Source organism: Myxocyprinus asiaticus, chromosome 8 (genome assembly GCF_019703515.2).
Source record: "Myxocyprinus asiaticus isolate MX2 ecotype Aquarium Trade chromosome 8, UBuf_Myxa_2, whole genome shotgun sequence".
NCBI classification, from domain to species: Eukaryota; Metazoa; Chordata; class Actinopteri; order Cypriniformes; family Catostomidae; genus Myxocyprinus; species Myxocyprinus asiaticus.
The window spans coordinates 45646247-45671522 of record NC_059351.1 but is presented as its reverse complement, the minus strand read 5'-3'; the positions used below and the strand labels follow the sequence as shown (position 1 = coordinate 45671522).

The window sequence follows — 25276 nt, the reverse complement described above, 5'->3', positions numbered from 1 at the left end:
TCAATCACAAAATTACTTTAATGGTTCAAATCAAACAGGATTGTGCTGCTATAACTGTTAAAATTCTGTTTGCCTGATTGTGTTTGAACACTTTGCTAATATTTTCTTTTACAGAATGTTTAAAAAGGGATGCTAAAGAACAGTGTAGTGAGCCTCTGTTGTGCTGATTATATCACTGTTGCATTCTAAGAATGTCAGGGCAACCTCAAGGGCCTCACGATTCAGGTTTTGGCTGTAACGTTGTCTTACACTGGACAATATATGCAGGATATGGCATCCTTTCTCAGCATCTGCAAAACAGCAAGAGACAAAGAGTTTTCTCCACTCACATTTGTATTTGAAATATTGTGTGTGTTTCCAGCATCTAAAGCAAGTATGCACAAACACATACATTTGTCTCGTTTGGTATCCTCTCGTAAAATGTCCCTGATCACTGAGAGGAGATCTTTGTCTTGTTCAGTTACCTAGAAATGCAGCCAAGGTATAGAAAATATAATTAAACTTTAAAGTAGTTTTCATATGTTCAGAGTTACATAACATTTCAGTTACAAAGATACCACATTATATATAATCCTACTTGTACAATCTTTGAGACCTAAAAATATTAAGAAAACATGTATGGGTAGCAAACATTTAATATTATCCCTTTATTCAGTTACCAGTCTCTAACCACAACTACACTATCTATAATGACATCATACTTTCTCAGAGGTGTGTGTGTGTGTGTGTGTGTGTGTGCGTGCACGCACATACATTGTAGACTTCATCCTGGGTCCGCATTTTGCGGAATATTTGTCCCTCGCCTTGGAGGATGCTCAGGGTCTCTTTCAGAAGTTTTCGAATTTGTGTGGAAAATGAGGTTCCAGGGGCATCTGACTCCTTCAGACAAAAGCAATGCCTCAAATTGGATGAGTCATCCTCACAATGAATTATCTTCATGTGATTCATCATTCAAAATAACCAATTCTGCCCAAATTTACACAATTGTAGAAAAACCTTTGTTGTAACAAATAAGGAACATTTAAATAAGGTGATACTACATAAAACGCTTTTGATACATTCAAGGTGCGTTCTCATTTAATCGCTAAGGAAGACATTGAAAAGCTTCTCATTAGCATACTTCTCATCACCATATGTTGCCATCCTCCAGACTAGCAGCATCTCAGAGGAGGCTTCATAAAAGCACTCCATACGATCATTCCCACCTGCTGCCATCAAACAGCATAACACGCCCTCCCCTGCCGTGTCTACCACACATTATTCCTGGCTGTTACCCCAGTCAGGAGTACTGACATTGAACAAGGACAGTTTTATTGCTAGTTTAATGGGATCGTTAACCCAAAAAATTAAAATTCTCTCATCATTTACTCACCCTTATGCCATCCCAGATGTGTATGACTTTCTTCAACAGAACACAACGATTTTTAAGAAAAATATTTCAGCTCTGTATGTCCATACAACGCAAGTGAATGGTGATCAGACCTTTGTAGCTCCAATAATCACATAAAAGAAACATAAAATTAAACCATAAGACTCCAGTGTTTATATCCATATCTTCAAAAGCAATATAATAAGGTGTGGGTGAGAAACAAAACAATATTTAAGTCCTTTTTTACTCTAAATTTCCACTTAAAATTTTACTTTCAGACATGAAAGTGAAACTAAACAGGCACCATATGAGACTTCCAGATGTAAAAGTGAAAGTGTTTTTGATCTGTTTTTTGAAAATTTTGATCTGTTTCTCACCCAGACCTATTATATCGCTTCTGAAGATATGAATTTAAACACTGGAGTCGTATGGATTACTTAGCTGTTTCCTTTATGTGATTTTTGGAGCTACAAACGTCTGATTACAATTCACTTGCATTGTATGGACCTACAGAGCTGAGATATTCTTGTAAAAATCTTAATTTGTGTTCTGCTGAAGAAAAAAAGTCATACATCTGTGATGGCATGAGTGTGAGTAAAGGATGAGATAATTTGCATTTTTGGGTGAACTATCCCTTTAATGCATTTATATTATGTATCCTATAACAGCACTGTACTCAATGTAATGTTTTGCACTGTTGAGCCTAATTGCACTATCTACCTATCTATCCATCCATCCATCCATCCCAGTACCTGTTCTGCTGAAGTGCCCTGGATCAGTGGATGTAACAGAAACTCCACGTCATAAGGTCGAAATCTGGCCACCTCTTTTTCAGCAAGGAATTCTTTAAGGGTGAGAACTGACCGAGACAGCAAATACTGGAAATGTGAGGACCCACCAGCCCTGAAAACACAGTTTAAAAAGCAGAACGAATATTTGAAGTATTTCACAAACACATTAAAGAGAAAAAAAAACAAGACTCCACATGTATGGTTCCCAGATTTAAACAATACTTTATTTTAAAATTATTTTCTTCCCCTTGTGGCGGAATGACCCGCCCCTCCCTCTCGTCATCGTCGCCCCGCCTTTAAGGGCCGTCCTTCAGCCAGGTTCACGACAGGAGTGGGCAGGAGAGAGAAGAGGCACATAATTAATAAGCCTCACTTGGGCAGCGGGGGAATGAGACACACCTGATTGTGTGTTTAGCCTCATCCCCGCTGCCAATAAAACGTAGAGCGCGCCTCTTCTCAGGAAGCCGGCTTCTTTTGATGGGCGATACCACTTATTTTCTTTTCGATCCGATACCAAGTACTTTTAGGCCAATATCACCGATGAGAGTCCCTCATGTTGGTCCAGCAGGGGAGCACTCAGAATGAATATATGAACTATAGTCATATAGTATGAATTAACCCCTTCACGAACCGGGAGTTTATTTTTAATGAAAGTGCTTGTGACTTTATGGTAAATTACAACGGCCTGAATGCAGGTGGTTGTGTAAAATGATGGGGAGCCCGTACTTAAGGAAAGGGGCGTAAGTATATGTTTGGCAAACGAAAAAGCAAGCACTCTAAACAGAGAGGACTTGTGAAGAAAGAGATGTTACGTCTAGGTTGTAAAATCTTGCGAATGTGTTTTGAGAAGACCATCCTGCTGCAAAACATGTGTTTTATAAAGACACACTATTCATCCATGCCCATGAGGAGGCCATGCCTCTAGCTGAGTGTGCTTTAACACCAATTGGGCAAATCTTACCATGCGAATTGTAAGCCAGGGCAATCGCATCAACGATCCATGGAGAAAGTCTTTGCTTGGAGATGGACATTCCTTTCGTGCGTCATTCACAGCACACAAAGAGCTGATCAAACAGTCTGAACTGGCGGGTGCACTCAGTGTATGCGTGTAGTGCCCGCACAGGGTATAATAAATGCAGCGATTGTTCCTCATCCGAATTAAATGCAGGAGAGAAGGCTTGAAGGTGAACCACCTGCGCTCTGAAGGCCATGATTAGAACCTTAGGGACATAGCCTTTTCTGTGTTTGACAATGGCTTTTGAAAGACTGGGGCCAAACTCCAGACATGAATTGTCAATTGATAGTGCATGTAAGTCACTGACCCATTTTACTGAGGCCAAAGCCAGCAGCAGTGCGGTCTTAATGGAGAGCATGTGCAAATCAACAGAGTCCAAAGGCTCGAAGGGGGGCCCTGCAGGTTAGTTGCCACATAAACTTGATGGAGTAAGTCCTGCGTCTAATCGCTCTTGAAGAAATATGAGAATTTCCTGTATGGGGCAGTTTACTGGGTCTTTGCCATGTGAAAGACAACAATCAGTGAACACATTCCATTTTAGCACCTAGAGGCATCTCGTGGATGGCGCTCTGGCCTGTAAAATGGTGTTCATGACTGAAAGCGCCAATTTCTGCTTTGCCAAATATTTCCCAAATCCTCAGGACAGTTTGATGATGAAGTCTCCATTCCTCCCGGTATCACCCCTTGGCGTGACAATAGGTCCGCATCATAATTCAGACGGCCTGGGACATATGTCGCTCTCAGGGAAAGATGACGACGCTCGCTCCACAGGAGGTGGTGATACGTCAGTCTCATCAATCGCGGTGAATAAATTCTGCCTTGGCGGTTTATATACGCCACAACTGTCATGTTGTCTGAGCGAACCAGAATATGACAGTTTGCTATTTCTGACTGAAAAGCCTTCAAGGCTAGGAATACAGCCAATAGCTCTAGGCGGTTGATGTGCCACGCCCTCCTCGCACCTGTCCAGGTGCCGAAAGCCGGGCGTCCATCTCACACCGCCCCCCCAACCTGTGTTGGAAGTGTCCGTAGTCACGCGTGACACCTCGCTGGTAAAAGGCAAGAGCTGTCCAAGGTGCTAGAGCAGCTATACAGCAGCGAGATACAGTGATGCGCATGCGCCCATGGTGCCAAGCATGTCGTGGAACACGGCGCTTTAGCCAGCACTGAAGAGGGCTCATGTGTAAAAGACTTAATGGAATGACCACAGATGTTACCGCCATAAACCCCAATGGTTTTTGAAAAAGCTTCAGTGAAAGTGTCTTCCCCAGTTTTAACTAAGACAGACACTGTAAAATGGCCTGAATGCGCTCGCTCATGAGGTGCGCATGCCCACTCGTGGAGTCGAGGTGGGCTACCAAAAAGGAGATTTGTTGGCTGGGGAGAGCGTGCTCTTCGCCCAGTTTACATTGAGGCTCAAGCTGTTTAGATGCTAAAGCAGTAAGTCTCTGTGCTGGTATAACAGAGCCTCTGATTGGGCCAGTAACAGCCAATCATCGAGGTAGTTCAAAATGCACACGGTGCTCAGTTTCAGAGGGGCGAGAACCGCATCAATGCACTTTGTGAACATGCGAGGAGCCAGAGGCGGTCCGAAGGACAGGACTTTGAATTGATATGCTGTTCCCTCGAACGTGAATCTCAAAAACATCCTGTGATGTTGTACAATTTGGACATGAAAGTACGCATCTTTCAGATCTATTGATGCAAACCAATTGTGTGGGCGGACGTGCGATAAGATCCTTTTCGGAGTAATCATTTTGAAAGGGCGCTTTGCAAGTGCGCGATTCAAATGTCTCAAATCTAGGATTGGCCGAAGCCCGCCGTCTTTCTTTGGAACAAAAAAATAACGGCTGTAAAACCCTTTTTGGTTTGACAATTTGGAACAACCTCTATCGCGTTTTTCGCGAGGAGACGTATCATAACACTGGCACGTTGAAATGGGGTGGCCGGTGTGCAAATTGGACCGTATACCCATGTTTGATCATTTTTAGCACCTAATCTGAAATACCCGTAAGGGCTCGCCATGCATCCATGTAACGGGACACAGGGCAATTTGTTTTTTTCATTGTATGATATAATTGACCACTCACCAGTGGGAAGCGGTTGTGCAAACGTGTGGGCTTTTTATTGAGAGCTCTTTATTGAGAATGTGTAAGCGTCTCGTGAATGTGCAACGAGCGCTGTATTCCTTTTTGCATTTATTGCATTTTTTATTGCGTTCACACAAATGTGAGACACAGAAACAACATTTTGAAAAATACTGTGAACAGCAATATTCCTTTCCCGACAACCAACAGTGGCGAGATGGGGAACAGTGTTGTGTGTCTCCAATCGAGCCTTCTTCAGAGCAGACCAGGAGGGAACATTCCACTGCAAAGAGCTGTGCCTGTCAGGAACGCTTTTGCTGCGCTGGGGGCAGGGTGTGAGTTCCACTGGCGTGGGCGCTCATATGGCTGCTTCTGTTTGGGCCACGGCACCGGTGGGTCGGCAGTGGGCATGGGGCTTTTGGCCAGGTGCTGGCTCGAAACAGAGCGGGAGCGAACCGGCTGTGATCATTACTCTGTTTCAGCATTAAATGTCTCATAGCCTGTGACTGTTGCTAAGTCGCGATGTAACGCTCGGCAAACTTATCCACAGAGCCACCAAAGAGGGTGGCTGGAGACACTGGAGCATCCAACAGAGTGGCTTTTTCCTTGTCATGCATTTCAGTGAGGGTCAGCCAGATGTGACGATCCAGAATTTACCAGGTTGCCCACTGACTTGCCAATGGCCTGTGCAAAGACTTTCATGGCGCTAAGTCCGTAGCGGTGCGGAGCTCTTTGAATGTCTCTGGATTGTAGCCTTGCATGTCCATTTGCTTGAGGAGCTTGGCTTGAAAGACTTGGAGCCCCGCCATCGCATGGAGTGCTGAACCAGCTTGGCCTGCCGCTGAGTATGCTCTTCAAGCCAGTGCAGACATCAGTCAACAGGGCTTGGAAGGATGAATGAGGCGTGATTTCCACACCCTGCTACTCACTGGGCAGAGGTGTGCCGCTACCACCTACTCCACAGGGGGTAGTTGGGCATAACCGTTTTCTTCCCCGTGATCCACATTAGAGAGGATGTAATCGCTGCATGGGTGAGCTGAATAGGGCTGAATTTTGAAAGTTTATGAACTTCAAGGAAGAATGGGGCAGATCTACGAGACGTGGTCGCTTGACGGCGTAAGGACTGCAGGAACCATTCATCAAGGCGAGATTGTGTAGGTTCCTCTGAAGGAGACCACTCGATATCTAGCTCCATCAACCCTTGAAAGGATGTGAAGCATCTCCTTGTTAGTGGTGCGTACACTCTCCTTGCTGGGGGAAGGGGCGATAGCATCATCCACTGACCACTCGCCTGATGCAACGAGAGAGATGACATCGTCATCATCCCCAGTGTCAGAACCACCGAATGAGACGAGGCCGAGCTCTTCACGCACATAATATATCGGCATAGACGCGTTGCATGGAGGTTGAGGGATGTGTGCCGGCACTAGGTCCACATCAAATTCATCCTGCTCTACCTCGCAGCCCTGCCGTGCCTCCTTGTGTGATCCCTCAGGTATCACAGAAGAAGTGGGTGGGAGGGCGCAGGAAGCTGAATAGTCCATCAGAAAGAGGGCAATTCGCGAGCGCAGCGACTTCAGACTCATGCCCTCGCAGTTAGGGCAGTCTGTCTCCATGAGAGCTGTCTCTGCGTGGGCGCAGTCCAGACAGTGAATGCAGCTCTCATGCTGATCTGACGGTGGGATGTGAGGAACACTTACGGAACGACATCATTAAAAAGACTCAAATACGTAGCGACTCTTTTAGATATACAGTTGAAGTCAGAAGTTTACATACACCTTAGCCAAATACATTTAAACTCAGTTTTTCACAATTCCTGACATTTAATCATAGAAAACATTCCCTGTCTTAGGTCAGACAGGATCACTACTTTAAGAATGTGAAATGTCAGAATAATGGTAGTGAGAATGATTTATTTCAGCTTTTATTTCTTTCATCACATTCCCAGTGGGTCAGAAGTTTACATACAAATTGTTAGTATTTGGTAGCATTGCCTTTAAACTGTTTAATTTGGGTCAAACGTTTTGGGTAGCCTTCCACAAGCTTCTCACAATAAGTTGCTGAAATTTTGGCCCATTCCTCCAGACAGAACTGGTGTAACTGGGTCAGGTTTGTAGGCCTCCTTGCTCACAAACAATTTTCAGTTCTGCCCACAAATTTTCTATCGGATTGAAGTCAGGGCTTTGTGATGGCCACTCAAATACCTTGACATTGTTGTCCTTAAGCCGTTTTGCCACAACTTCGAAGGTATGCTTGGGGTCATTGTACATTTGGAAGACCCATTTGCAACCGAGCTTTAACTTCCTGGCTGATGTCTTGAGATGTTGCTTCAATTTATCCACATAATTTTCCTTCCTCATGATGCCATCTATTTTGTGAAGTGTACCAGTCCCTCCTGCAGCAAAGCACCCCCACAATATGATGCTGCCACCCACATGCTTCAGGGTTGGGATGGTGTTCTTCAGCTTGCAAGCCTCACCCTTTTTCCTCCAAACATAACAATGGTCATTATGGCCAAACAGTTACATTTTTGTTTCATCAGACCAGAGGACATTTCCCCAAAAAGTAAGATCTTTGTCCCCATATGCACTTGCAAACTGTAGTCTGGCTTTTTTATGGTGGTTTTAGAGCAGTGGTTTCTTCCTTGCTGAGTAACCTTTCAGGTTATGTCGTTGTAGGTCTCGTTTTACTATGGATATAGATACTTGTCTACCTGTTTCCTCCAGCATCTTCACAAGGTCCTTTGCTGTTGTTCTGGGATTAATTTGCACTTTTCGTGTTTATACTTGTGTACTATTGTTTGTATAGATGAACGTGGTACCTTCAGGCATTTGGAAAATGCTCCCAAGGATGAAACAGACTTGTGGAGGTCCACAATTTTTTTTTCTGAGGTCTTGGCTGATTGCTTTTGATTTTCCCATGATGTCAAGCAAAGAGGCACTGAGTTTGAAGGTAGGCCTTAAAATACATCCACAGTTACACCTCCAATTGACTCCAATTAGCCAATCAGAAGCTAATTGGCTAATTGCTTAAAGGCTTGACATTTTTTTTTTTTTTTCAAGCTGTTTAAAGACACAGTTAACTTAGTGTATGTAAACTTCTGACCCACTGGAATTGTGATATAGTCACTTAAAAGTGAAACAACCTGTCTGTAAAAAATTGTTGGAAAAATTACTCATGTCATGCTCAAAGTAGGTGTCCTAAACGACTTGCCAAAACAATAGTTTGCTAATATGAAATCTGTGGAGTGGTAAAAAAATTAGTTTTAATGACTTCAACCTAAGTGTATGTAAACTTCTGCCTGTATACACACAATAAACAATTGCTTTATAAGGATACACAACTCCTGCCGAAGCACTGCGAGGAATCAGGATGCTGAAGCAGCCCGTTCACCAGCAAAGCGTCAAGCGACAAGGCGGAGTGATGTTAGCAAAGCAGTAGAGAGCTTCTAGATGTGAGATGAATCGCTGTCTTGAAAGAAGAAAATTCTGAGGAATGGTGTTTGCACACCTGCTTTTATTGCGGACAGCTTCGCGCCTAAATGGGTAGGGCTCAAACACCATAGCCATTATTAGAACCACAGCGTTATTGTAGAGAGGTTTCAACTAGGTTGTGTGGAAGGACATTCCATATGCGTTAGCACGCAATGTCAAGTGCACGGACTCATAAAGGAACCATGGATAATTGTATCAAAACTTTGGTTAATGCCAAAAAGAAAAAAAACATTGTTACTACAGTCGTGGTTACTATGGTTAATACAATACTATTACAGTAAATCCATGGTAATTTTTCATAAGTGTATCATTTATTAACTAGGACTAAAGATCATTATCAATGTTTTAACAACTATGAATTTAAATAAACCTGTAAAAATTGTCAAACAAGCCCATTATAATACGTCATGTCTAGGTTTGTCATTAATTAGTTAGTGTGAATAACTCCAGATGCTGCACTGCTCCCTCTTTGAACGAGTGCTATGACTGAAAGGATGAGCGCTATCTGACTGCTAGTGTATTTCAGCATCTCTGCACGTCAAGATGAGTAGAATTAAAAATAGTTCCGGTGCCATGCAACAATTCGCTCATAATTATTTTTTTCCATTTCGAAGCATTAATATTCATGTAATCGATAAAAAGAATCAATATTTTTATGTGCCGACCAATATTCTTGATCCCATATCAGTATCGGAAGTATCGTTACTTCAGTATCGATCCGCCCATCCCTAACACACACTGGCATCCTTGCAGGCCCAGGAGCAGAGCGGGGAGGGTTGCTGGACCCGCTCCTCGGACCCCTGGCGCAAATTAGATGCGATGCTGGGGAGAACAGCATGCATTGCGGCCGACAGGCTAGGGGCCGGGCCGCCTTCCCCTCTCACCTGCCGCGGGCCTGGGAAGACAGGCCGCCAAGGATGCCGCCACCCCACACACCTCAGACCAAGGAGGGGAGCGTGTGCAGCCATCGGACCAAGGAGAGGAGCGCGTGCAGCCATCGGACCCCTCTCTCGCCAGGGCCATTCCATGGACACTTCCCCAACCTCCACGGAGCACCTTTTCACCAGATTCGCCAGATCCCCCTTTGTATTACCATTCCCCCGGTCACTTTATTTTCTCCTTTTATTGAAATTTTATGTTTATTATTATTTCTAATAAATGCCTCTCCACGGCTTGATGCCACACCCACTGTGTCTATCTCTTGCTCACCCCCCCATACCCTTACTAAGAATTAAGCTACAAATGTAAATCAGTGTAAACTCCGAACTCAGTCCGTTTGATGACTACAAAATGAAAAACACACGTATCATTGTGTCTGACTTACTCTGAGCCGCCCACTTCATCACTTGGCATCTGGAATGGCTGATCATAGCACTTCTTGTACAGCTGAGGCATTTCCAGCATGTGTGAGATCTGCACTGCCATCACAGGGTCATTCACTTTATCTACACACACAAAAACAAACAACACAGTGACATACACTGCAAAATAAACAGTTCCTTGGTGTTAATCACTGTAACCAATTAAGAAAAACTGATTGGCAGATCGCTCCGTTTTGATGTAGTTAATAAGTTTTGGTCTACCACTATCCCAAAAAAATTCATATCATGACAGAATTGGCAATTTGTCATCCAAGTCCCCAAACATTTCACTCACAGAAGGAGGTGGCCTTGATCTCCCTCTGATCCCTGGAGGTTTTGACAGTTCCTCGTACCCTCAGCAGGTCTCCGATCTCAAGCATTGAGCTTTTCCTTTGGGCTTCCTTTAGCCGTCTGAGTTCATCTTCAATGTTAAAGCCTCCAGCAGATGTGCTAGGACCTCTGCCTACAACATCCACTGTATTAAAGAAACAGTTCAGACAAAATTGACTCACCCTCATGTCATCGCAGATGTGAATGAATTTCCTTCTTCTGCAGAACACAAAGGAAGATTTTTAGAAGAATATCTCAGCTCTGTAGGTCATAAGACTCCAGATGTTTAATCTATGTCTTTAGAAGCGATCTGATTGGTTTTGGGTGAGAATAGACCAAAATAAACACTGATCAGCCAAAACATTAAAACCACCTGCCTAATATTGTGTAGGTACCCCTCATGCCACCAAATCAGCACGATCATGATTTCAAACTCGATTACACTTCCTAGGGCTTGACGCATGTGCAGAGCGCTAGATGGCGCTAGGAAGTGTAATTGAGCTTGAAGTCATGACCGCCATGGAAACTACTTATGTGAAGTCAGACTTTGGTCTGTTCTCATCCAAAATTTATTGGATCACTTCTGAAGATTTGGATTAAACCACTGGAGTCATATGGGTTACTTTTATTATGCCTTTATGTACTATTTGGAGCTTCAAAGTTTTGGTCACCATTCACTTGCATTGTATGGACCAACACAGCTGAGATATTCTTCTAAAAATCTTCCTTTTTGTTCTACAGAAGAAAGATACACACATCTGAGATGGTATGAGGGTGAGTAAATGATGAGAGTATTTTCGTTTTTGGGTGAACTATCACTTTAATGTGTACAATTAAAGCAGAATTTGGCATCTTAATCTACAGTGTCCACAGTTGGTTTGCAAAAAAAGTTAAAAAGTTGTCTATATAGTTTTGGGGTCACTGTGTATGATCTTGGATACAAAACTACTTTGAAAACACATTTCTTCAATGTAAAGTATTAACTGTCTACAACATTAAACAGACTATGTTTCTTGCAGTCAGGAATGTAACAACTTACATCTAGTTGGCTCTCCCTGATCTCTCCATTTCTCATCTTTCCAGCAGAGACAGTTTATGACACCAGTCCCATCATCAACTGTGTTTGGAGGGAGAACAGACTAGCTCCAATAAAACAATCCATTAATGATGCTGCTTTTATCTTGGTTTAATGTTTTAGTATCAAGTGTGGTTCTGACAATTTCCGGATTACCTGTTTTATTCAGAATCAGAATCAGCTTTATTGCCAAGTATGCTTACACACACAAGGAATTTGTCTTGGTGACAGAAGCTTCCAGTGCACAAACAATACAACATCAAGACAGAAATAATAATAAAAAAAAAATAGAATACAAATAAAAAGTGAATAGAAAATAAGTATATATAGAAATACACAATCAGACAAAAATATATATACATGTATGTACAAATACAAATCTGTTATATACATATGCAAGGGAATGTATGGCAGAAGAGGTAGGGCATGTTGGATAAATATAAATAGACTAAGCTGTGTATTGCACATAAATATTGATCAATGGGGCAGTTTTAACTGTTCAATAGGTAGATAGCCTGAGGGAAAAAACTGTTCCTGTTCCGGACGGTTCTGGTGCTCAGTGCTCTGCAGCGCCGGCCAGAAGGCAACTGTTCAAAAAGGTAGTGGGCTGGGTGAATGAGGACCAGAGTGATTTTTCCAGTCTTTTTCCTCACTCTGGAAGTGTATAGTTCTTGAAGGGATGGCAGGGGGCAACCAATAATCCTCTCAGCAGTCCGAACTGTCCTTTGTAGTCTTCTGATGTCCGATTTCATAGCTGAACCAAACCAGACAGTTACTGAAGTGCAGAGGACAGACTCAATGACTGCTGAGTAAAACTGTATCAGCAGAGCCTGTGGCAGGTTGAACTTCCTCAGCTGGCGAAGGAAGTACAACCTCTGCTGGGCCTTTTTCACAGTGGAGTCAATATGGGTCTCCCACTTCAGGTCCTGTGAGATGGTAGTGCCCAGGAATCTGAATGACTCCACTGCTGCCACAGTGCTGTTTTGAATGGTGGGGGGGTCAGTGTTGGGGTGTTCCTCCTAAAGTCCACCATCATCTCCACTGTTCCGAGCGTGTTCAGCTCCAGGTTGTTTTGACTGCACCAGTGAGCCAGCCATTCAACCTCCCTTCTGTACACAGACTCATCGTCATCTTGGATGAGGCCGATGACAGTGGTGTCGTCTGCAAACTTCAGGAGCTTGACAGAGGGGTCCTTGGCGGTGGGAACAGAGAGCTGGTGTAATTTAGTCCGGAGAATAGCTGGGATGATGGTGTTGAAAGCCGAACTGAAGTCCACAAAAAGGATCCTTGCATATGTCCCTGGTCTGTCCAGATGTTGCAGGATATGATGCAATCCAATGTTGACTGCATCATCCACAGACCTGTTTGCTCGATAAGCAAATTGAAGGGGATCTAGAAAGGGTCCAGTGATGTCCTTCAGGTGGGCCAACACCAGTCTCTCAAATGACTTCATGATCACAGATGTCAGAGCAATGGGTCTGTAGTCATTAAGTCCTGTGATTTTTGGTTTCTTTGGGACAGGAATGATGGTGGAGTGTTTAAAGCAGTGGGGAACTTCACACTGCTCCAGTGATCTGTTGAAGATCTGTGTGAAGGTGGGGGCCAGCTCGTCAGCACAGGATTTTAGACAAGTGGGTGAAACCGTTTGGGCCCTGTGATTTCCTTGTCTTTTGTTTCCGGAAGACACAATGCACACCTCCTCTTCACAGTTCATAAGTGCAGGTTGAGTAGCAGGAGGTGTTGATGTTTGTGTGAAGTGAAGGTCAGAGCGGGTGTGGGGTGTGAGACTGGGCCTTTCAAATCTACAGTAAAACACATTCAAGTCGTAAGCCAGTTGTTGGTTCCCTGCAGTGCTGAGGGATGGTGTCTCGTAGTTAGTAATAATGTCTTTCAGGCCTCTCCACACTAATGCAGGTAGCTTCTTTTAGCAACTCTGATTTCCTTATTTAGTGTGTTTCTGGCCTGATTGTACAAGATTTCATCCACATATTTATTTATTCTGCTCTAGTAAAGCAATGCTAAAAAGAAGGTGTTTTACAAGTATTTTCTGGTCTCAAGACTCTTTATTAGGATTTTGTTAATTACTTTTATTCACTGTGATTTAAGCCATCAAATAAGGAATAGTTTCTACAGATTATTCATATATTTCTGTTTTCCCACATTACCTCCATAGCAGTAGAAGTCTTCTCTCTCCCGCTTATAAACAACTGTCCCCAGAACATCTACCTGGAAGAGTGGGTGGGTCTTGTAGAAATAAACTCCTAGAAGACATCAGATATGGAAGCTTTGTGCTTTTTAACAGATATATTCTTCTCTCCCGCCTACATATTATTACTTAAAAACTGCAAATCAATTTGGGGGGAAAACATGCAGTTGACAAATAACATAAAAATGTATATGAATGCACAAGGATAACTGCATTTTTCAGGTGCCGTGAATGTTCACCATTTTATTTGTTTTTGATAACTTTTTATAATAATCTTTTTTTGCTTGTTTTATTTTTTTGCAATTCACTCAAATAGCCCTACAGTGTGACAAATTCATTTGTAAAAATAAAAATATTACATGTAGTCTCTCCAATAATACGAGGTCATAAAAAGTACTGTAAATTACATGTAAAATAATTATTCAAGAATTAGGAAAAAATTATTTAGACTAGTTTTAAATGAAGTTTTTCAGTGTTAAAATACTTTCTCCTATCCCAGCATAATATAGCCATACTTAGGTTAATTTTCTCGAAAACTGTAAACACTATGTCTTTGTGGCGCTATATAAACTAGGGATGTGTACAGATAGTTGACATTCTATTAATCGTTCCACGCACCGCTATTCGAATACCAGAATCACTATTCGGTTATTCTACTCGTGCAATAGATGTCTTCAACCCGAACTTGATGAGTTCCATCAAACCGTTGTGTTTTGGGTCAGTTTTTCAAGAAGAGGGCGAGTTAGGGGTTGTTAAAACATGCTTTTGGATGCATCTGTACTGTTATATATATATATATATATATATATATATATATATATATATATATATATATATATATATATATATATATATATATAAATAAATACACACACACACACACTGTTAACACATACGTCTTTCACTGTTGCACTGAATCTCACTGTTTTTTCTTTCAGCTTCTCGTGCAGGATCGCCACATTTTTAGACACCAAGTTAAAAAAGAACTTTCATTTTTATAAAAGCATCTTGAAACTCCTGCAGTGTGTTTTATTCGTTGTGCTGCATTCTGAGGAAGTTCTGGTTAAAAAAAGGGACTTCATGTGACTGTTACACCATTAAACATGATTCCAGGTTGTTTTTCACCGTGCAAAGTTTCAGCACTTGATAAACGGTAAGACAGTGTTTTTCCCCTTTTGCTCTGGTGTGTATATTTACATACAACAATTAGACAAGTTTAATGCCATTTGATTTTAAACCGTTTAAAAATCAAAGCATCCCAAAGAGGCTATTTAACTGCAGCCTCACGGAAATGTGAACCTGCCAGGGCAGAGTGCTCGTACAGGCAGTGACAGGCAAATCCCAGCTGCCTTCGCATCTGAGACCATCAACCCGCGCATCTTATCATGTGGCTTGTTGAGCGCAGTGTGTGTGGAGGCTTCACGCCATCCACCACGGCATCCGCGCTCAACTCACCCCACTGAGAACAAACCACATTATAGCGACCAAGAGGAGGCTACCCCATGTGACTCTACCCTCCCTAGCAACTGGGCCAATTTGGTTGCTTAGGAGACCTGACTGGAGTCACTCAGCACACCCTGGGATTCGAATTAGCGAGCTAGCAAACTCCAGGGGTGGTAGCCAGTGTCTTTTACCACTGAGCTACCCAGGCCCCCATGATTAATGTTTCTTGAAACCTTGTGATTAACCTCATGTTAAAAAACGGTAACTGTGCACATCCCTAATAAAAACTTCTGTTTTAAGCAGCCCGTCCAGCCAGACACAACACTGACTCGACTAATTGCATGAGTTGGTGCAGGACTATTTGTTTGTTCGATCTGCGGGGGCGTATTTGGAAGGTTTAATAACAACGTTTATTTTTGCAATTCCGTTTGGTTGCGCGGAAATTACACATTTCAGCTTTAAGGACCCATAATAACATGAGGCTTTGGCCTTCATTATTGCAACTTTCATAGTTAGAAACACTGCAAAGCTGTTTGTGTGATCTTTACTGTACCTGGCACTTGTCTGGACTCCCTCATCTGTAGGATGTCAGTGATGTAGAGTCTTGAGTATGCGGAGAACACGGGGTCCAGACCCCACAACATAGAAGGAAGCTCATCAGCATCTGCAGCAAGATTCTCCGCCATCAGACATCAGAGACATCACAAGTTAAGTCAGGCATCCGGATGCATTTCAGTTCCGTGGCCTATGTTACAAAGCAGGGTAGATAAGTTTAAACTTAATTTAAGTGAACTCTGAATTTGCGGTACCAGTAAAGTGGATAGGCTTTCATCAGTGTTCCTCGCCATAGTAATATACACTAATCAGCTAACCTGCTCCGGGGCAGGTTATGTTCTCGATCAGAGATCTTATACAGATACTGGACAAGCTGTGAGCAACGTGACAGTCACTTCCCCCAGTATCTCTCAATCCAATTTAAAGCGCACTTCAATGATACAATTTTATAAATGTACAAAATAAGCTATTTATGATCATTATTTATTGCAAGAAATTGATTTTTAGCAGTCTTGCGTGTATTTAAAGACACTTTAATTTTTTCCCCAATCATTTCCTCACACTGGCCATAAAAAATGTATGAATAAATAAACCTAAGATAATTATATAATTTCAAGTAAGATATTAATACAATATCAATAATGATCAAATGACTTTAAAATATAAAAACTTAATCACTCCACAATATACTGTAGATATATCAGAAAAGTGTGAATGGTACCCAAACTCCTCATTAGGATTTGCTGGCAGAGATGCATGAACATACAGTATTTCACTTGACATTCAATAAAAGCACACTAGTACACCAAATATGTCTTAACTGTGTCTTATGCTGTTAGAAAGAACAAATAAGCCTTTATTAGTGCATACCATCTAGTCATCTTCCAACTGCTCACATTTTTAATATTTGATAGTGAATTAATATCTAATAGTATTAAATGATATTAAATGAGCAATTTAAATTAATACTAAAGCCTTTAATTTCAAATCAAGATATTACACTTTTAAAATGACAAGCCTGAATGTTCTTGTTGTGGACTTACAGTATATAAAGTTACTTTCACATCGATATATTATCCATTTTAAAATTTTCATCACATTCAGATTTATTTTTTCGTGCTCTAGCAGCAGCAATGTTTCCTCTTGCTGTGTAAATGCCTTTAAATTCTTAAAGTGATCCTATGTGCTGTGTGAATGTATTATAATTATTCATGATTTCATCGTCATCATTCGTGTTGTCTATATGTAATTTGATTGATCATATTTTTTTTAACGTCGTCTTTTGCTGTGTTATGAAGCCTGGTTGGATTTGGTGAGTTTTGTCAAACTAAAACCAATCCTGGAATCCAGAATTTTTTGTGTATACAGAATACAAATGTCATGAAATACAGGTTTAAAATAAATGTTCAAGCAAGAGACACTGCAGTAAGTAAATATCTAAGCCTCTACACTAGTTTTGTCTAGTCTTAACGCTTCACATACTTGCCTGAACGAGATGGACAAGATTAAAAAAAGTTCCTTGTGTTGTTTTCCTTCATTATCCGTGAGTGTGTGTTTTTCCGGTCTTGCGCAATAGACGCACTGCGCATATGGTTAGGAACACGTTATTGGCTCATGAATATTAATTAGGCAATGTATTTGGACGCTCAAAGGTAGTTTACCAATCAACGACAGTATAGCATAATGTTTGCATATCTTTTTTGTTTTTCAAAAAGCTTTTTATTTCCATATCCACTTTGTTTTATTGAATGAAACATTGAAACAAAATTATTACTATCTATTACTGAATATTTTAGGACTACCGACTTTTATCGTACACTGAATAGGGGGGCTCTCACATCGGTGAAACCATCTCACTACCCTGTCCAGGTCGCGAGGAGATACACATAAATACGTATTTAACAAATAATTGGTGTCAATTAGTAAAAATTAGTTTTGGCCAGAGATCATAAATATTTTAGTAATGTCATCAGTATCATATAGTACCCCAAAATCACCAGAAGGGAGCGCCATGGCTCCAGTTTTCTTGCCGCAGCTAAGGCTGGAGCGCTATAGTTGTGACAAAAAAAGATTGTACTGAAATATTGAGAATGTAGGATCCACCCACAAATACGCTGCACTACCTTCACATATATTTGCTTGGGTAAGTGTGTATCTCGTCTACTTTCATATTGCGGGTATTTTAAGTGACAAAAAGTACATTCCCTGACCGGGAATCGAACCCAGGCCGCGGCGGTGAGAGCGCCGAATCCTAACCACTAGACCACCAGGGAAGTGGTGTAATGCATATAAAATATCAAATATTAATATACGTCTAACATTTTTATACTATATTATTATTTAGTAGACTCTATAAGTAGAGTTTCTGAGATGTTTATATCTTTTCTGATACATTTTTAGGTTTCAATGTGAGGGAATATAAAGTAATAGTTCACCCAAAAATGGAAATTCTCTCATCATTAACTCATCCTCATGCCATTTCAGATGTGTATGACTTTCTTTCTTATGCAGAACACAAATTGAGTTCCCTATCGACTCAGTTCACTCGATATTACCATAAGCACAATGGGAGAGTGGCCTTCTTACACGACCTTGTTGAAACCCTTATACACTCACGCCAATTCTCTGATTGGCAATGGTGTCTGAGCCCCGCCCCTTTAGGTGCACATAATAAGCACATAGCCTAAATGCATTTTAAAAATAATCCGTATGACGCCAGTGGTTTAATCCGAGTCTTATAAATAAAATGATGAGAGAATTTTCATTTTTGGGTGAACTGTTCCTTTGAGGTGGCATGTAACATTTTAAGTAAGATTATGGATTTGGGTTGCTTTCGGTCTATCCACATGTGAATAGTGTTGACTCACCCTACCTTTGACGTTCCTCTGAAAAACTGTTCTGTTAGTACAAAGGGAAATGGACACGTTCCTTTTCTCAACAGTAGAGTTTTGCAATCTATGTCATGTCACTGTCAGATCGTAAACAGTAATAAAAGACTGATATTTGTGACAAGGCTGATCCTGTAGCTACATCGGGTGTGAGCAGACTGTGTATGAATTGGCCATAAATGCATCTCTCAGATATTGATGTGAACCCACTGACTCAAAGTTCTCAGACAAAGCCATACATATTTACCTAAATGCATTGTGCAATACTGTAAAAACTATCATGCCTGTATGACCCAATTCAGACTGACCAAAATGATAACTAGCTTCTGATAGGAGGTGTACTGAATTGGAGGTGTACCTGTGGATGTATTTTTAGGCCTACCTTCAAACTCAGTGCCTCTTTGCTTGACATCATAGGAAAATCAAAAGAAATCAGCCAAGACCTCAGAAAAAATAAATAAATTTGTGGACCTCCACAAGTCTGGTTCATCCTTGGGAGCAATTTCCAAATGCCTGAAGGTATCACGTTCATCTGTACAAACAACAGTACACAAATATAAACACCATGGGACCAGGCAGCCATCATACCACTCAGGAAGGAGACGCATTCTGTCTCCTAGAGATGAATGTAGTTTGGTGCAATAAGTGCAAATCAATCCCAGAACAACAGCAAAGGACCTTGTGAAGATGCTGGAGGAAACAGGTAGACAAGTATCTATATCCACAGTAAAACGAGTCCTATATTGACATAACCTGAAATGCTGCACAGCAAGGAAGAAGCCACTGCTCCAAAACCATCATAAAAAAGCCAGACTACAGTTTGCAAGTGCACATGGGGACAAAGATCTTACTTTTTGGGGAAATGTCCTCTGGTCTGATGAAACAAAAATGTAACTGTTTGGCCATAATGACCATCATTATGTTTGAAGGAAAAAGGGTGAGGCTTGCAAGCCGAAGAACACCATCCCAACCGTGAAGCATGGGGGTGGCAGCATCATATTGTGGGGGTGCTTTGCTGCAGGAGGGACTGGTGCACTTCACAAAATAGATGGCATCATGAAGGAAGGAAATTTATGTGGATATATTGAAGCAACATCTCAAGACATCAGCCAGGAAGTTAAAGCTTGGTCACAAATGGGTCTTCCAAATGGCAAGCATACCTGCAAAGTTGTGGCAAGTTGGCTTAAGAACAACAAAGTCAAGGTATTGGAGTGGCCATCACAAAGCACTGACCTCAATCTGATAGAAAATTTGTGGGCAGAACTGAAAAAGCATGTGTGAGCAAGGAGGCCTACACACCTGACTCAGTTACACCAGTTCTGTCTGGAGGAATGGGCCAAAATTCCAGCAACTTATTGTGAGAAGCTTGTGGAAGGCTACCCAAAACATTTGACCCAAGTTAAACAATTTAAAGGCAATGCTACCAAATACTAACAAAGTGTATGTAAACTTCTGACCCACTGGGAATGTGATGAAAGAAATAAAAGCTGAAATAAATCATTCTCTACTATTATTCTGACATTTCACATTCTTAAAATAATGTAGTGATCCTAACTCACCTAAGACAGTTTTCTAGATTAAATGTCAGGAATTGTGAAAAACTGAATGTAAATGTATTTGGCTAAGGTGTATGTAAACTTCTGACTTCAACTATATTTCTATACTGTGCTGGGTAGCCATCATAGTCTATAGCCTGACTTTTGGACTGAAGAGTTAGGGCAGATTAACTGTCAATACAAAAAACAAAAGAGGTTAAAGAGTAACCCTTCATGTATTGATTGCAATAATGTTCAAGAAAAGCAAGTATTTAATTTGTTCTCTATTTGTCAGGAGCTTGTAATTTGTTTGGCAAACTGATCCCTTAAAGGAGGGGTTCTCAACAGGGGCATGATGTAGGGGGCATTCATCAAAAAAAGGTTGAGAACCACTGCTTTAAAGGAATATTCCAGTTTCAATAAATTAAGCTCAATTGACAGCATTTGTGGCATATTGTTGATTACCACAAAAATAAATTTTTCTTAAAAAAAATAAATGTAGGTTACAGTGAGGCAAATGGGGGGGTCAAGTTTTGGAGGGTTTAAAGGCAGAAATGTGAAGCTTATTATTCTATAAAAGCACACATTAATTCTTCAGTTAAAACTCATGTATTATTTGAGCTGTAAAATTGTTTAAATCGTCATTTTTATAGTCATTTTAGGTTTTATGGTTTGTTGACATTACATCATCATGGTAATGAAGTTGTAAAATTGGCTATAACTTTACACAGAAAAGGTTAGTAAGTGATTTTATCACACTAAAATCATGTTTACGTGCATATTTTTATGTCTTGTGGCTATACTTTTGAAAAAGTGAGTATTTTAACGTTCAAAAATTGGCCCCATTCACCTCCATTGTAAGTGCTTCACTGTAACCTCATTGTGTAATACCACTTGAACTACTGTTTCAGGCATGGTACAGTTAAAAAACAAACAAAAAAAACATAGGGTACAGTTCTGGGGGTCTGACAACTTTAAACCTAATATAGTAATAACCTGTGGCCAGATTCACAAAAATGTTCTTAAGAAAAAAAAATGGAAAAAAGATAAATATAAGTTTGTAGGAATGTTCCTAACTGCAATTTTTGAAAAAGTACTCAAATATTTTCTTAGAGCATCTTAATTGTTTTTCTTAAGATTAAAATGCCATGTTTGACATTGCCTGATTATACTAGCCTGCTCATGCGGTTGTCTTTTTTTATCTACAAAGCAACAACAAATTCAATACTTCAACACTGGTAAATTGTAACAATAAATTAATCTATTAACTTTTTTTTTTTTTTTAAGTACCAAGCACCTCGCGATTATTTTTTATGTAAAGTGCATGAGATATGTTAGTTTAATGACATTAACAGTCATAGGAGAATTTACTTGCTAGTAACAATTTGACGACTTTTAATTTGACATGGAGGAAAAGAAAAGAAACAAAAACTTTAGTAGATGAACTGGAGGTTCTCAGTAATGAAATTACAGCAAGGAAAAAAGTTCTCTTTGTAGGAGGTGGGCATGGGAAAGTGGGGCAGAGGACAGATTCAGCTTTCTAATTATATAATTATTGTGTTTCTATGGGCTCTAAAGATCGCAGAGAAATAGCGCTAAACAGTGCATCCATTTGAATTGACTAGCATGATTGGTCACCACATTAAGAAATTATAATAATTTTGTATATATATATACATAAACAGCCCATTGCGCTTTCTGAAGTCAACATGATAGAACGCATCACATTTGAAACGACCCAGTAAATTCATTAAACATCTTACCTTATGGGATTTAAGACAACTGTGAGGTTATCCTAACTTTGTTATTTACGATTATTCTTAAGAATTTAAATTCTTCTTAAGTTTTTTCTTAAAAACAATCTTAAGAAAATAGAAACGTCGACAATAAAAAAAATTGTTGGAAAAAATTTCCATTGTCAAATAGTCGTTTGATGTAATTTAATGTAACATGAGATCATATGAAACTAATGATGGCGCACGATAGCAGAACTGCAGCTCACACCTGATTGGGGAGAGAAAGAAAACAGCTCACAGTCCAGATGCACTCCAAAACTTTTAAAACAGCTTCAGGTGATGTAGATCGCAAAGTATGAGGGAATTATACAAAAATACAAAATAACTAAATACAGAAACACTCTTGTTGTGGAATAATCGGAGCTGCAAAACATTAAGCCAAACTTGCATGTTGAGCGTCTTTAAAGGAAACACCCCGGCGTTACATCTTTAATACAGTTATATTTAATGCATTATAGCTTTATTAAATTTCAAATAATAAGGAAGCAGATCATGTAAATAACTACAAATTCCGAAACTGGCATTTCTCTGTGCGGTCAGCGCCTCTTCTATGAGTTGCACGAAGTGTCCGATCTAAGGGGGGAGAGATTGAAACTGTACCCAGCTGATGCACACTCTGTCACGGGGACACTCGCCCCTCGAGTGCGCGCTTGCTGCAGCTAGATTATAACATGATGGCTCGTGACTTATTGTATCATAATATATGTCACTGTGCATTTCTTATCGTGAAGAAAATTGGCAATATGCAGCTTTATTAATTAGAGAGAGGTTTTTTTTGTGTGTGTGTGAGTTAAAGATGGATTGAAGTGAACAGAAAGGTGAGAGAGGGTAGTCTTTGCCCCATTATACAATGTAACAAAATACGTTTTTGATTTGTTTTTGTTTTGACTTGTTTTCCAATATAAATATATAAAACTCCTTTAAAAAAAATTACATTTACTTTAGCAGCTATACAGCAGAAGAAAAAATTATTATCAGAGGATGTTGAATATAATATGAAAAATACAAATATTTTAAAATATCTAAAAATCCTTAAAAAAAAGATGCATTCATCTGAGTAGCATATAAAATATTTAGACTTGCTTTTAGAGAATAGATATTGAATCAAAGTATATTTTGTCTATACTGCACTCGCAGAAGTATAACCAATTGAAAAAATACACACAAAATACACTTATATTTAAGATACATTTACTTGAGAAGCAACATATATGATATTTAGGCTTGCTTTCAGAGAATGTATCTTGTTTTAAGGATTTTAGACAATTTTAAAATGGAAAACAAGACAAAAACACTTGATAACAATAGGATTTTTTGCAGTTAATTTTTTACTGAATTAAACTTAATAAAAGTATTTGTTTCCTTTAATTCAGTGAATGTCATTTATAGGTATTTTTAAAAGATGATTTTGTCCTCTTTATTGTTAGCAAGCACGTTTAATACAAACTTTTTAGTCGTGCACAAGCTGAATATTCGGTAAAGAGCTAATGATATTGCTAATGAGCAATAATCGACTGAATAGTTGAATAGTCAATTATCAAACTAATCATTAGTTACAGCCCTACTTTATAAACACTATTTTTTACACTATTATTCACACACTGCTATGTTATGATATAGTAACATTTTACTATAACGCATCATTTGAAAAACAATATATTTTAACACTTGTAATTTAACTCACTCTCCGTCACTGTAGCGGATGTAACCCGATCCTTCCAACGGGTGAATATCCATAAAGCTGCGGGTCCAGACGGCATTCTGGGCCGCGTCATCACGGCATTCCGTGCACGAACCAACTGGCTGGTGTTTTTACAGACATTTTCAACCTTTCCCTTTCTTTGTCTGTAGTCCCCATATGCTTTAAAACGTCCACCACTGGCGTCCTCTTGCACCCCATCATCAGCAAATGCTTTGAGAGACTAATCAGAGATTACATCTGCTCTGTGCTGCCTACCTCACTGGACACTCTGCAGTTTGCTTACCGCAACAACCGCTCCACTGATGATGCTATTGCATCTACACTACACACTGCTCTCTCCCACCTGGAAAAAAGGAACACATATGTGAGAATGCTGTTTGTAGACTACAGCTCAGCATTCAACACCATAGTGCCCTCCAAGCTTGATGAGAAACTCCAGGCTCTGGGCTTAAACAGCTTGCTGTGCAGCTGGATCCTGGACTTCCTGTCAAGCAGATGCCAGGTGGTTAGAATGAGCAGCAACATCTCCTCATCACTGACCCTCAACACTGGAGCTCTGCAGGGCTGTGTTCTCAGCCCACTCCTGTATTCTCTGTACACACATGACTGTGTGGCAACACATAGCTCCAATGCCATCATCATGTTCGCTGATGATACGACGGTGGTAGGTCTGATCACTGACAATGATGAAACAGCCTACAGAAAGGAGGTGCACACTCTAATACACTGGTGTCAGGAGCACAACCTCTCCCTCAACATCAGCAAGACCAAGGAGCTTGTGGTGGACTTCAGGAGAAAAGACAGAGAACACAGCCCCATCACCATCAATGGAGCACCGGTGGAGAGAGTCAGCAGCTTCAAGTTCCTCGGTATCCACATCACTCACTGAGGCCGTTGTGAAGAAGGCTCACCAGCGCCTCTTCTTCCTGAGATGGCTGAGGAAGTTTGGAATGAACCACTATATCCTCAAATGGTTCTACACCAGCACTGTAGAGAGCATCCTGACTGGCTGCATCACTGCCTGGTACGGCAACAGCACTGCACTCAACCGCAAAGCCCTGTAAAGGGTGATGCGAACTGCCAGACACATCATCGGAGGTGAGCTTCCCTCTCTCCAGGACATATATACCAGGCGGTGTGTGAAAAAAGCTCGGAGGATCATCAGAGACTCCAGCCACCCGAGCCATGGGCAGCTCTCACTGCTACCATCAGGCAGGTGGTATCGCAGCATCAGGACCTGCACCAGACGACTTCATGACAGCTTCTTCCCACAAGCAATCACTCACGATCAAAATACATCAGCACTGCACTTTATCAATCTTACACTGGACTGTCATAAATTATATTGTCTCTTAACAACACACTGCCAACTGACTATCAACCGACAGCCTGAATGTCAATACAGCACATACAACCTACTGTATATTTTACATATACTATTTTTATTGTATATATATATACTTTTCTATTTTTATTGTGTATGTGTGTTCTATATTGTGTGTATTGTATACTGTACATTGTATATTATTATTTGTATGTTGTGTTGTGTGTAATTGTGTGTATATCAGATATGTAAATTGTATTGTGTAAATCTGATGTTTATTGTAAATTGGTATATGTCTCATCACT

The 25276-nt window shown here is 40.5% G+C and overlaps 1 protein-coding gene and 1 non-coding gene across 3 annotated transcripts; both read right to left on the bottom strand.

Annotated features, from left to right (window-relative positions):
- On the bottom strand, positions 1-17301 carry LOC127445314 (CST complex subunit STN1-like). 2 transcript variants are annotated; one of them, XM_051705305.1, is made up of 10 exons: positions 17213-17301; positions 15725-15916; positions 13688-13783; positions 11487-11564; positions 10413-10592; positions 10081-10201; positions 2122-2272; positions 754-879; positions 392-464; positions 1-290 (listed from the first exon to the last, which is right to left on the bottom strand). In XM_051705305.1, the coding sequence occupies exons 2-10, from the start codon at positions 15855-15857 to the stop codon at positions 133-135; spliced, it is 1116 nt and encodes a 371-aa protein (XP_051561265.1). In that variant the 5' UTR covers positions 15858-15916; positions 17213-17301; the 3' UTR covers positions 1-132. The 2 variants fall into 2 exon arrangements, with proteins under 2 accessions (XP_051561265.1, XP_051561266.1); XM_051705306.1 differs by having other exon boundaries at positions 10413-10580.
- A 626-nt stretch (positions 17302-17927) lies between these two features.
- Positions 17928-17999, bottom strand: trnae-cuc (transfer RNA glutamic acid (anticodon CUC)). Its single transcript has one exon. It is a non-coding gene; the product is annotated as a tRNA-Glu (tRNA).
- Positions 18000-25276: the final 7277 nt, after the last annotated feature.